This window comes from Neoarius graeffei, chromosome 27 (assembly GCF_027579695.1).
Source record: "Neoarius graeffei isolate fNeoGra1 chromosome 27, fNeoGra1.pri, whole genome shotgun sequence".
Classification (NCBI taxonomy): domain Eukaryota; kingdom Metazoa; phylum Chordata; class Actinopteri; order Siluriformes; family Ariidae; genus Neoarius; species Neoarius graeffei.
In genome coordinates this window covers 29,024,699-29,038,749 of record NC_083595.1, presented here as the reverse complement: position 1 = coordinate 29,038,749, position 14,051 = coordinate 29,024,699, and the positions used below count along the sequence as shown (strand labels likewise).

The 14,051-nt window shown below is 40.0% G+C and overlaps 1 protein-coding gene across 1 annotated transcript; it reads right to left on the bottom strand.

The window, feature by feature from the left end:
• Positions 1-3,544: 3,544 nt before the first annotated feature.
• ciao2b (cytosolic iron-sulfur assembly component 2B) lies at positions 3,545-13,493 on the bottom strand. Its single transcript, XM_060911236.1, has 5 exons — positions 13,137-13,493; positions 6,825-6,899; positions 6,564-6,689; positions 6,428-6,473; positions 3,545-3,985 (listed from the first exon to the last, which is right to left on the bottom strand). Exons 1-5 carry the CDS (start codon positions 13,266-13,268, stop codon positions 3,885-3,887), a joined length of 480 nt encoding a protein of 159 aa, XP_060767219.1. The 5' UTR covers positions 13,269-13,493; the 3' UTR covers positions 3,545-3,884.
• Positions 13,494-14,051: the final 558 nt, after the last annotated feature.

Sequence of the window (14,051 nt, the reverse complement as noted above, 5' to 3'; positions counted from 1 at the left end):
ATCGTGCTCTAAACTGTCCATATTTTTAGGTGCCTAAAAGTTATAGATCATACAATAAAAGCCATACAAGTAATACTTAAAGTAGAATTTAATACATATCTTTATTTAAAAATGACATTGTATTGTTGATACATTCTGTACAGTGAATCTGAAATAATCAGGCCTACCTTAGGGTGCATCAGTTGCCCTCACTTTCATAAAACCTGATGCATTTTTGTTTGGGTGTTCCTTTTCACCAATAAAGACATCCTGTAAAAATTTTTGACCATATTCAGAAGTCTAATGGTGGCACCATGAGGTTCATTTTTTTTGCCAAAAAACGCTTATTTTATGTTTTCGCGTAAGGTTTGAATCACAATGTTGGACTCCATTTATTGATTTCTTGTGAGCCAGAGATCATGTTAAGAACCTTTGCAAGGGATTGAGAAGCGTTAATGTGATTCATAATACATTTGTATTGTTTAAAAGTAGTTGAACAATGATTCAATGAGCAGCTAAAACTCAAACTGTGCTTGATAATATATTTAGAATATGTACTAAAAATGTGTATCTAAGATATTTGGTATACTCTATAAGGTGCCATAATGTTTCATGAAAAGTGATCGAAATTTTGTCATAAAAGTCATAAAATAGCAGCTTTTTCCATAACTTTGAGCTCCTGGTGCCACCATTAAACTTTTGAATTTTGTCAAAATATTTCACCCAGTGTGTTTTCTTACCAAAAGGAACATAAAAACAAAAATGCATCATGATCGGAGGAACTTTTCATTTTTAGGGGGCAACTGATGCACCCTAGCCTACCTATGCTTGAAACAGCCAATACAAAATACACTGTGTAGCCAAAAGTATGTAGACACCTGACCATCACACCCACATGTGGTTCTTCCCCAAACTGTTGCCACAAAGTTGAAAGCACAGAGTTGTGTAGAATGTCTTCGTATGCTGTGGCTTTAAGATTTCCCTTCACTGGAACTAGAAGGCCCAAACCGTTTTCAACATGACAATGTCCCTGTGCATAAAGCGAGGTCAATGAAGACATGATTTGCCAAGGTTAGATTCAAAGAACTTGAGTGGCCTGCACTGAGGAATGACCATAACCCCCTCTGAACACCTCTGGGAGCAACTAGATCACTGACTGAACCCCAGGCCTCCTCATCTGACCTCACTAAGGCCAAGTTTACATTAGACCGTATCTGTCTCGTTTTCTTCGCGGCTGCACTGTCCGTTTACATTAAAACGCCTGGAAACGCCGGGAAACGGGAATCCGCCAGGGTCCACGTATTCAATCTAGATCGTGTCTGGTCCGGTGCTGTGTAAACATTGAGAATACGCGGATACGCGGATACGCTGTGCTGAGCTCTAGCTGGCGTCGTCATTGGACAACGTCACTGTGACATCCACCTTCCTGATTCGCTGGCGTTGGTCATGTGACGCGACTGCTGAAAAACGGCACGGACTTCCGCCTTGTATCACCTTTCATTAAAGAGTATAAAAGTATGAAAATACTGCAAATACTGATGCAAATACTGCCCATTGTGTAGTTATGATTGTCTTTAGGCTTGCCATCCTTCCACTTGCAAGTGGTAAGTGACACGCATGCCCGACATGCACTGAGATCACACACACAGCGGCTCAGTCCCAAATCACTGCTCGTGCGCTTCACTCGCGCGCTCTGTGAGCTGCGCAGGGCCGGAGTGCGCACCTTCCAGAGGGCACTCGCTGTTCAGGGCGGAGTGATTTGGAGCGCAGGATGCCTGCGGAGCCGAGCGTATCCATGTATTGGCGTTGCTATGTGCACGCGAATCGTGTATTGGCGTTGCTGTGTGCACACTAATCGTTTTAAAAATGTTAATCTGATGATCCGCTGATACAGTCTAATGTAAACCCCACCTAATTCTCTCTGAATGAGTCAAAATGCAGGCTGAGTTGGTTAAGCTTGGAAACTTGTAAATTATGTTCCAGATCAGTACATTTTTGAGATTTTCAAATTGCCTTACTGGTGTTGTTTTTCTTTGTGGCTGTAATCCAGAAACGGTTCCCATCTAACTAGCACTTATCATCTGGTAAAAACAGTCCAGCTTGATCAGCTCAGCCTGTGTTTGGGCATTTAGAGGCACTTTAATGCAGTGGTGGCTCAATGGTTAAGCCTGTGGGTTACTAACCAGAACATTGGGGGTTCAAACTGCCACTGTTAGGCCCTTGAGCAAGGCCCTTAACCCTATTTGCTCCAGAGATCCTGCATCATGGTTGACCCCAGTTTCCTAACAAGCTGTGAAATGTGAATTTCACTGTGCGGTAATGTACCAGTGTCTTGCAAAAGTATTCATCCCCCTTGGGTTTTGTCACATTACAAGCTGGAATCAAAATGGATTTTTGGAGGGTTAGCTCCATTTGATTTACACAACATGCCTACAACTTTAAAGGTGCAAATTGTATTTTTATTGTGACACAAACAACAATGAAGATGAAAAAATAAAAATCTGGAGTATGCATAGATATTCACCCCCTTTCGTATGAAACCCCTAAATAAGAGCTGGTCCAACCAATTCACTTCATAAGTCACATAATTAGTTGATTAAGTTCCATCTGTGTGCAATCAAAGTGTCACATGATGTCTGTATAAATCATGGGCCATCATGGGAAATGCCATGTATAGCACAAACCCAACACCCTGAGAACACCATTCCTATAGTAGAGCATGGTGGTGGCGGCATCATCATCATGCTGTGGGGATATTTTTCATCTGCAGGGACAGGAAAGCTGGTAAGGACTGAAGGAAAGATAGATGGCACTAAATACAGGGTAATTTTGGAGGAAAATCTGTTTGAGTCGGCCAGAAGTTTGAGACTGGGACGAAGGTTCACATTCCAGCAGGAGAATGACCCTAAACACACTGCTAAAGCTACACTGGAGTTGTTTTAAAGGGAAACATTTAAATGTCTTGGAATGGCCTAGTCAAAGCCCAGACCTCAATCCAATTGAGAATCTGTGGCATAACTTGAAGATTGCTGTACACCAACGCAACCCATCTAACTTGAAGGAGTTGGTGCACTTTTGCCTTGAGGAATGGGCAAAAATCCCAGTGGCTAGATGTGCTAAGCTAATAGAGACATAGCCCAAGAGACTTGCAGCTGTAATTGCAGCAAAAGGTGGCTCTACAAAGTATTGACTTTGGGGGGAACTTTGCATACTCCAGCGTTCTGTTTTTTCATCCAAATTGTGACACAAACAATTAAACTATTTTCACCTTTAAAATGGTAGGCATGTTGTGTAAATCAAATGGTGCTAACCCTCCAAAAATCCATTTGAATTCCAGCTTGTAATGCAATAAAATAGGACAAACACCAAGGGGGATGAATACTTTTGCAAGACACTGTACATGTGACAAAGAAAGGCTTCTTCTAGGTTAAAATGATATTTCACTTTACTCTTCTTTTAGGGGTATCTGGGACCAATAATTGAAATTACATTTTACATGGAAAGTGTTTGGGTTTTTTTTTTCCTTCTTCCCCCCACCAGAAAGCAACAGGGTCTGCCAACTGGCTACTATTTAAAAAATAAAAAGTTTAATATGAAAATATTCAAATGAATTACAGATCATGTCTAGTATTACAGTTTGTCCATCATTAAGAAGTTGTTTTGCATTTGTTTAATTATAAATATATGAAACATGGCATGGCAGTTACAAGCATATGTGTGTTTTTCTTTTCCTTTGCATTATATTTCGACTGTGCGCAGTAAAAGCACAGGACCAACAAGCTCTTAACTAACATAAGCATATCAGAAAGAATGTTACCAAGCATGTTCAATCTAGCGAGTGTGTGAGTTGAGAGAAGTGAGTGACGGAGTTTAATCCAGTGAACAGTAAACAAACACTGAATGGGTCACGCAGGTCTTGTGGAAAGGCATTGGTTGACGACCTCCAGAAGATGAGCGTTCTCCAAAGCTGCAGCTACTCTCTCCTTATCTGCGAGCTGCTTATTAACTAATAGGAAACAACAAGAGAAGGCCAAGTAAACTTACTGGCAATGAAATGCTATTAAATAATTTAGTTTGATAAGAAGTAGCAGGGTGACTATATACAGTAGTGCCTTGCGAAAGTATTCATCCCCCTTGGTGTTTGTCCTGTTTTGTCATATTACAAGCTGGAATTAAAATGGATTTTGGGAGGGTTAGCACCATTTGATTTACACAACATGCTTACCATTTTAAAGGTGCACTTTTTTTTTATTGTGACACAAACAATAATTAAGATGGAAAAAACAGAAATCTGAAGTGTGCATAAGTATCCCCCCCCCCCCCCCAAAAAAAAGTCAATATTTTGTAGAGCCACCTTTTGCTGCAATTACAGCTGCAAGTCTCTTGGGGTCTGTCTCTATTAGCTTAGCACATCTAGCCACTGGGATTTTTGCCCATTCCTCAAGGCAAAACTGCTCCAACTCCAAGTTAGATGGGTTGCGTTGGTGTACAGCAATCTTCAAGTTATGCCACAGATTCTCAATTGGATTGAGGTCTGGGCTTTGAATAGGCCATTCCAAGGCATTTTAAATGTTTCCCTTTAAACCACTCCAGTGTAGCTTTAGAAAATCCTGACCAGCTTTCCTGTCTCTGCAGATGAAAAACCACCACCACCATGCTTCACTGTCGGGATGGTGTTCTCAGGGTGTTGGGTTTGTGCCACACATGGCATTTCCCATGATGGCCAGAACGTTCCATTTTTGTCTCATTTGACCAGAGAATCATCCATGTGTTTGGGGAGTTTGCCACACACTATTGAGTAAACTCCAAATGTGGTGGGTTTTTTTTTTTAAGCGATGACTGACTTTTTCTGGCCACTCTTCCATAAAGCCCCACTCTGGATTGTATGGATTAAAGTGGTCCTATAGACGGATACTCCCATCTCTGCAGCTCCCTCAGGGTTATCGTTGGTGTCTTTGTTGCCATCTCTGATTAATGCCCTCCTTGCCCAGTCTGTGAGTTTTGGTGAGCGGCCTTCTCTTGTCAGGTTTGTAGTGGTGCCATATTCTTTGCATTTTGCTATAATGGATTTAATGGCGCTCCCTGGGATATTCAAAGTTTGGGATATTTTTTATGACTCAACCCTGGTCTATACTTCTCCACAACTTTGTCTCTGACCTGTTTGGAGGCTCCTTGGTTTTCATGTTGCTTGCTTAGTAGTGTTGCAGAGTCAGGGTCCTTCCAGAACAGATCAAAGTGTCACATGATCTTTCACAAGATGTCTGTATAAATCATTATACAGACATCTTGTGAAAGATCATGTGACACTTTGATTGCACACAGGTTTAATCAACTAATGTGAATTGGTTGGACCAGCTCTTATTTAGGGGATTCATACGAAAGGGGGTGAATACCTATGCACACTCCAGAGTTCTGTTTTTTCATCTTAATTGTCACAAAAAAAAGTGCACCTTTAAAGTGGTAGGCATGTTGTGTAAATCAAATTGTGCTAACCCCCCAAAATCCATTTAAATTCCAGTTTGTAATGTGACAAAGCAGGACAAACACCAAGGGGGATGAATACTTTTGCAAGGCACTGTATATATAAAATGCGAAATAAATCTAATAGATTTCCTATTAATATTATAATATTATTCTATCATACTGTGAATTAAAAGTAAACAGGTAAATTGATATTTCATTATCAACAAATGCACAGTGATTTTGGATTTCTGTAACCTCTTTTCATCATCAATATTAATTATCGGGTACAGACCAAGGTTCTTATCTTTTCCTTCTGAATGTAATGCAGGGTTAGTGACAGTCTTTTGCAGTGTATATCATTATCCTGTGTATAATTTTGTGTTACTTTATACACTGATCAGCCATAATATTAAAACCACTGACAGGTGAAGACAACTTTGTTTTAGCCAGTGTTAACCTTTTCAGTAGTTTATGCTACAGTAGCTCTTCTGTGGGATTGGACCATACGGGCTAGCCTTCGTGCCCCATGCGAATCAGTCAATTAGCCTTCGACACCCATGAACCTGTGACCGATTCACCGGTTATACTTCCTTGGACCACTTTTGGTAGGTACTAACCACTGCATACCGGAAACACCCCACAAGATGTGCCATTTTGGAGATGTTCAGACCCAGTCATCTTGCCATCACAAATTGGCCCTGATCAAAGTCACTCAGATCCTTACACTTGCCCATTTTTCCTGCTTCCAACACATCAACTTCAAGAACTGACTGTTCTCTTGCTGCCTAATATATCCCACCGCTTGATAGGTGCCATTATAATGAGATAATCAATGTTATACACTTCACCTGTAAGTGGTTTTAATGTTATGGCTGATCAGTGTATAACTGATTTATCAGCACTTGCCTGGATGCTCACCATACAAACACAGAGCACATAATAAGGAAAGTCTGCAGCGTTTTACACTGAGGCAGTGCTGACGTACCTGCATCTTCTGAAGCATGCGTTCCTGGCGTGATGTGGACGTCAATCTACAGACACCGATACAACACATGAATACCACTAGAAAGATCAATAACAAAATCTTCGATCTTAAAAAATAGCTCAACCATTGGATGTACCTTAAACCTGTCAGGCAGTGAGCGCAGTAGCTTGACTTTGATAGACAGACCGATGAGAGTAGCCATGCTACAGTGAGGGATGGTTGGTGTGAACTCCACAGACACTGTGCTATCCTGGTCATTCACCTGAAATGTAAAGTCTCTTTGAAACAGGAGTTTTCTGATTGCTTTACCCTTTCATTTTGCATTTTCTACAGTAGAATAACGTATGTCAGCAGGAATGTAATCCAATCCTTAAGATAATGATCCGAATAAACTCACTTTCACACGCACTTGCTCGACGACATTTAACTCCTCAAGGGACAGCGGGTGCTCAGGATCATTGATGGACCTAATGTGATGTAAGCATTACGTTAAGGTTTAATATATGTGGACTGATAATGAATTGAAAGTATAAAATAGAACCTGTGATCATCTGCTTAAGGTGGAAATGGCATTACACCTATTGATGACATTCTGTATTAATAATAATCATTTAGATGCTGGGCATTAAGGGATTTAACAGCAGGGAAGCTTAATCTGAGGGACAGTCAGGTCCATAAGTATTTGGACAGTGACAAGTTTCATAATTGACTGTAAATAGACAAAGACAGATAGCTAGATAGAGTGCAGGGCCACAGGCAGCTTTTTAAAATCACTGAGGTGCGTGATGCGTGCGCAAAGTGCGCACTGAAAAATTTACAACATATTTAAATCTGAGAAGGGTGAATTACATGTCACACAAGAGATCTATTCCTGAAATTACTTTTAATGGTGTTTGAACTGAATATCATCAGTTTTGAAAAAAAAAAAGTCATGTATGTGGCAAGAGTAAGAATAATTTAAGCTTGTTTAATGGTTTGATCTGGCCCAAGGCAAACATAAGTTGAAACTTTCCACTCTATTGCTTTGGCTTATCGAATGATTTCTTTTTAAAATCTCAAACAAGGTAGGCTACAACTGCACTGCTTCGAAAATGTTAATTTAACAGCTTCATGAAAGTGCGCTGATGGTTACCATGAAAAACCTGTGTCTACTGCACTGCGTTCCCTCCGCCGAGTCGCGCACTCATTCACTTTTGTGTTCTTGGTCTCAGAGCCGCGCACACGAAACAGACACAGAAGACAGAATCAACGTTTAACATAACTAACGATGCACTTTTTACGGAGATGTTTTAATGTTATTCTTTATTTTTTTATCCAGTTGAATATTTAGCATACAAATGTATTTTCAGCTCTTAAAAATGACCGAGGTCTGGACCTCAGTGGCCTCATAGCTGGCTACGGTCATGATAGAGTGTGTTGCAAAAGTATTCATCCCCCTTGGTGTTTGTCCTGTTTTGTCACATTACAAGCTGGAATTAAAATGGATTTTTGGAGGGTTAGCACCATTTGACTTACACAACATGCCTACCACTTTAAAGGTGCAAATTGTATTTTTATTGTGACACAAACAATAATTAAGATGAAAGAAAAACAGAAATCTGGAGTGTGCATAGGTTTTCACCCCCTTTCGTATGAATCCCCTAAACAAGAGCTGGTCCAACCAATTCACTTCATAAGTCACATAATTAGTTGATTAAGACCCACCTGTGTCCAATCAAAGTGTCACATGATGTCTGTATAAATCAACCTGTTCTGGAAGGACCCTGACTCTGCAACACTACTAAGCAAGCAACAGGAAAACCAAGAAGCCTTCAAAAAGGTCAGAGACAAAAGTTGTGGAGAAGTATAGATCAGGGTTGGGTTATAAAAAATATCCCAAACTTTGAATATCCCAGGGAACACCATTAAATCCATTACAGCAAAATGGAAAGAATATGGCATCACTACAAACCTGACGAGAGAAGGCCACCCACCAAAACTCAGACCAGGCAAGAAGGGCATTAATCAGAGATGCCACAAAGACTCCAAAGATAACACTGAAGGAGCTGCAAAGATCCACAGCGGAGATGGGAGTATCTGTCCATAGGACCACTTTAAGCTGTACGCTCCACAGAGCGGCGCTTTATGGAAGAGTGGCCAGAAAAAAAGCCATTGCTTTTGGAGTTTGCTCAACAGCGTCTACAGTGGTGCTTGAAAGTTTGTGAACCCTTTAGAATTTTCCATATTTCTGCATAAATAGGACCTAAAACAACATCAAATTTTCACACAAGTCCTAAAAGTAGATAAAGAGAACCCAGTTCAACAAATGAGACAAAAATATTATACTTGGTCATTTATTTATTGAGGAAAATGATCCAATATTACATATCTGTGAGTGGCAAAAGTATGTGAACCTCTAGGAGTAGCAGTTAATTTGAAGGTGAAATTAAAGCCAGGTGTTTTCAATCAATGGGATGACAATCAGGTGTGAGTGGGCACCCTGTTTTATTTAAAGAACAGGGATCTATCAAAGTCTGATCTTCACAACACATGTTTGTGGAAGTGTATCATGGCACGAACAAAGGAGATTTCTGAGGACCTCAGAAAAAGCCTTGTTGATGCTCATCAGGCTGGAAAAGGTTACCAAACCATCTCTAAAGAGTTTTAACTCCACCAATCCATGGTCAGACAGACTGTGTACAAATGGAGGAAATTCAAGACCATTGTTACCCTCCCCAGGAGTGGTCGATCAACAAAGATCACAATAGTCGGCGAGATCACAAAGGGCCCCAGGGTAACTTCTAAGCAACTGAAGGCCTCTCTCACATTGGCTAATGTTAATGTTCATGAGTCCACCATCAGGAGAACACTGAACATCAATGGTGTGCATGGCAAGGTTGCAAGGAGAAAGCCATTGCTCTCCAAAAAGAACATTGCTGTTCATCTGCAGTTTGCTAAAGATCATGTGGACAAGCCAGAAGGCTATTGGAAAAATGTTTTGTGGATGGATGAGACCAAAATAGAACTTTTTGGTTTAAATGAGAAGCATTATGTTTGGAGAAAGGAAAACACTGCATTCCAGCATAAGAACCTTATCCGATCTGTAAAATATGGTGGTGGTAGTATCATGGTTTGGGCCTGTTTTGCTGCATCTGGGCCAGGATGGCTTGTCATCATTGATGGAACAATTAATTCTGAATTATACCAGTGAACTCTAAAGGAAAAATGTCAGGACATCTGTCCATGAACTGAATCTCAAGAGAAGGTGGGTCATGCAGCAAGACAACGACCCTAAGCACACAAGTCGTTCTACCAAAGAATGGTTAAAGAAGAATAAAGTTAATGTTTTGGAATGGCCAAGTCAAACTCCTGACCTTAGTCCAATTGAAATGTTGTAGAAGGACCTGAAGCAAGCAGTTCATGTGAGGAAACCCACCAACATCCCAGAGTTGAAGCTGTTCTGTATGGAGGAATGGCTAAAATTCCTCCCAGCCGGTGTGCTGGACTGATCAACAGTTACAGGAAACATTTAGTTGCAGTTATTGCTGCACAAGGGGGTCACACCAGATACTGAAAGCAAAGGTTCACATACTTTTGCCACTCATAGATATGTAATATTGGATCATGTTCCTCAATAAATAAATGACCAAGTATAATATTTTTGTCTCATTTGTTTAATTGGGATCTCTTTATCTATTTTTAGGACTTGTGTGAAAATATGTTGATGTGTTAGGTCATATTTATGCAGAAATATAGAAAATTCTAAAGGGTTCACAAACTTTCAAGCACCACTGTAGCAGACTCCCCAAACACATGGAAGGAGATTCTCTGGACAGATGAAACTAAAATTGAACTTTTTGGCCATCATGGGAAATGCCATATGTGGCACAAACCCAATACCCTGAGAACACCATCCCTACAGTGAAGCATGGTGGTGGTGGTTTTTCAACTGTAAGGACAGGAAAGCTGGTCAGGATTTTCTAAAGCTACACTGGAGTGGTTTAAAGGGAAACATTTAAATGTCTTGGAATGGCCTAATCAAAGCCCAGACCTCAATCCAATTGAGAATCTGTGGCATAACTTGAAGATTGCTGTAAACCCATCTAACTTGAAGGAGCTGGAGCAGTTTTGCCTTGAAGAATGGGCAAAAATCCCAGTGGCTCGATGTGCTAAGCTAATAGAGACAGACCCCAAGAGACTTGCAGCAATAGGTGGCTCTACAAAGTATTGACTTTGGGTGAGGGTGAATACTTATGCACGCTCCAGATTTCTGTTTTTTCATCTTAATTATTGTTTGTGTCACAATTTAAAAAATAAACTATTTGCACCTTTAAAATGGTAGGCATGTTGTGTAAATCAAATGGTACTAACACTCCAAAAATCCATTTTAATTCCAGCTTGTAATGTGACAAAACACCAAGGGGGATGAATACTTTTGCAAGACAGGATGGATGGATAGATAGATGCAAACAAGACAGTAGCAATATCAAAAATTTTTATCCATTTCTATTTTTCTACATCACTGTCCCATGTTTGCTTGTTTTATTATGGTGTTTTGGTTTGTATTTTAAACTCGGTCTTTTAATTGTCCTCCATATTGATCTCTCTTTTTAAGAGAAACTACACGTGGAAGCATGAATATGCTTTATTATAGTGTAGCAATGTTAATTTTTAGCTATAATGAACACTTTCCCTTACTGAGGCGATTAGTGATGTGTCGGTCGCGAACGATCCGGTTCAAAGAGCCGGCTCTTTGAAGTGAACGACGGGAGCCGGCTCTTCGGTGGGAGCCGAGTTGGGGAGGCGAATTAGTTTTTTTTCCTTAGGTGCCTCAGAGAGAGAGAGAGAGAGAGAGAGACATATAATGGCGAGTCGCTTTGTAAAAAAGCGCCAGCTAAGTGTGATGTAATACACACTTAGTATGTATATTATTAGTATGACAAGAAGATTACAAATGATTACAAATGACTGAGAATAATATTGGTAAATGAATAACATAGTTCTTGGGATGACATGCAGATTAGAAATGACTGAAAATAATATTGCTAATGAAATAAAAATATCCTGACACCTCTTTTTTCATTTCAGGTTTGTTACAGCCTCTAAGATGTTAATACTGTGCAGGGGTTTGCAGAGAGTGACAGCAGAGCACCAGACCCAGATTTCCACAGAGATCGTGAAGGAGCTATTGCAGTCTCTCTCTGCTTCCATGGACAGAAAGTTCCACAGAATGGAATAGAACACTGTTCTGTCTGAAACCACCGTCCTCGACCCCCGTTACAAAAAAGTGGCGTTTAACGACAGCAGAGCACTCGATGAAGCTCTTCAAAGAATAACCACAGCAGCTGCAAGAATTGGCCAGTCACTACAAGGGGGCCAAGAGGGAGAAGCAGCAGCAGAGGATGTGCCGGAGGAGCCAGCATCTGCTGTGTGGAGGTTTTTTGAAGAGCGGGCCAGTGGAGACACTGCAAGCAGGAATCCCACGGCAGATTCCATAATGGAAGTACGGTCCTATCTTGAGGAGCCCCTGTTACAGTGAAACGCAGACCCACTAAGCTGGTGGGAGACCAAGGCTGCACTCTATCCACGGCTTACACACGTGATGGCACGGAGGATGTGTATAGTGGCAACATCTGTCCCCTCAGAGAGGATCTTTTCAAAAGCAGGACAGATTATAACTGAGAGGAGAAATAGAATCAGCCCTTCCAAGCTGAGACACTTGGTTTTCCTCAATGCCAATCTCCACTAAAGACTTATTCTGGGAGTTTGTGTAGCCTTAATGTAAATAGTTTTTTGTTATTGACACTTCTTCGTAATTTTTACTTCTTTGTTCATTGTACTTTATACTTTTTATACTTATTTTATATACTTATTTAATATTTTATTTAATAAAATATTTTGTTGCACATTGTTCTGTGTTTGTTAAAATAATTTCCAACTTTGCTTCATAGTTTCTTAGGCCTGATTTATACTTCATAATTTATTTTGTGGCATTTTGTTCAAAGTCGAGTGTGAAATAAAGCCATAAAGGATAAACAGTTGATGTCTTCTGTGTATTTTATATTGGTAATATAACACAGTTTTGCATTATGTTTGTGAGAAAATAATTTATTAATTGGTAAGTAAGTTTTATTTCTATAGCTAGAACATTGTTACACTGCTATACTTTACAAAGCTTTACAATGGCTACAAAAACTAAAATAAAATGGAAAACATCCTATTGATAAAATAAATAATAATGTAATTAATTAACTAGTTAATTGCAGCAATTAAATCAAAAATAAAATCTCAGGAGCCGTTTGGGAGCCGAAAGAGTCGGCTCCTTATAGTAAGAAGAGCCAAAAGAGCCGGCTCCCGAAAAAGAGCCGAAATTCCCATCACTAGAGGCGATGCATTAGCATATTCCGTTAAATTCCTGAGCCCCTGCTGTGATGCTGCTGTGTGAATTAACGCTCAGTGAGCGGAAACACATCGAGCTGTATCTCAAATTGCTGTCTATTAGACACGGAGTGCACTACATAGTGTAGAACCTGTTATACTCCTGCAGTGACCTAATTAAAGAGTGATTTTGAGATGCAAACCTTTGCTATCTGACCTGCCATCAGTGTTGATAGAATGTTTTAGTTTAAATAACTCGACAGAATTAAAAAGCTACTACAGATAATGCACTGCTGTTTTTAGCATTAAGCTAAGTTAGCACTCTGGCTTGTTTTGGGAGATAGAAAGAAAGGATATCGAAGATTTCTCTGTCATCAATGGGATCAGTCACATCTTCGTCCTCTTCACTCGCAGTCAGGAGTCTTTCTCCAGACCGCTGAAAAATTAAAGGATTCGCGTTTTCTAGCCGGGTTCCTCCAGACATCCTCCTCCTGACACTCAACCCGCAGCCGCTCTGTGCTAACTCTAAATAAGCGCGCGCTTCGTCCAAATTATTATTTTTATTTTTTTTTTAAATATGCATAAATAATTAACCAAACTGGATAAACGACACGCCACACGTGTACATGAAGCTCAATAAGTAAACAAATGTAAACCAAAACTGTCAGCGATAACGACAAAGCTCGTGAAGTAAACTTCCGGGTACAGGAAGTGGTTTTTCCACAACAAAAGTCTCAAACAGCATGGTGGAAATGCATCACATCAGTGTGATGAGCTTACACTATTAAGAATTACACTACCGTTCAAAAATTTGGGGTCACTTTGAAATGTCCTTATTTTTGAAAGAAAAGCACTGTTCTTTTCAATGAACATCACTTTAAACTAATCAGAAATCCACTCTATACATTGCTAATGTGGTAAATGACTATTCTAGCTGCAAATGTGTGGTTTTTGGTGCAATATCTCCATAGGTGTATAGAGGCCCATTTCCAGCAACTCTCACTCCAGTGTTCTAATGGTACAATGTGTTTGCTCATTGCCTCAGAAGGCTAATGGATGATTAGAAAACCCTTGTACAATCATGTTAGCACAGCTGAAAACAGTTGAGCTCTTTAGAGAAGCTATAAAACTGACCTTCCTTTGAGCAGATTGAGTTTCTGGAGCATCACATTTGTGGGGTCGATTAAATGCTCAAAATGGCCAGAAAAATGTCTTGACTATATTTTCTATTCATTTTACAACTTATGGTGGGAAATAAAAGTGTGAC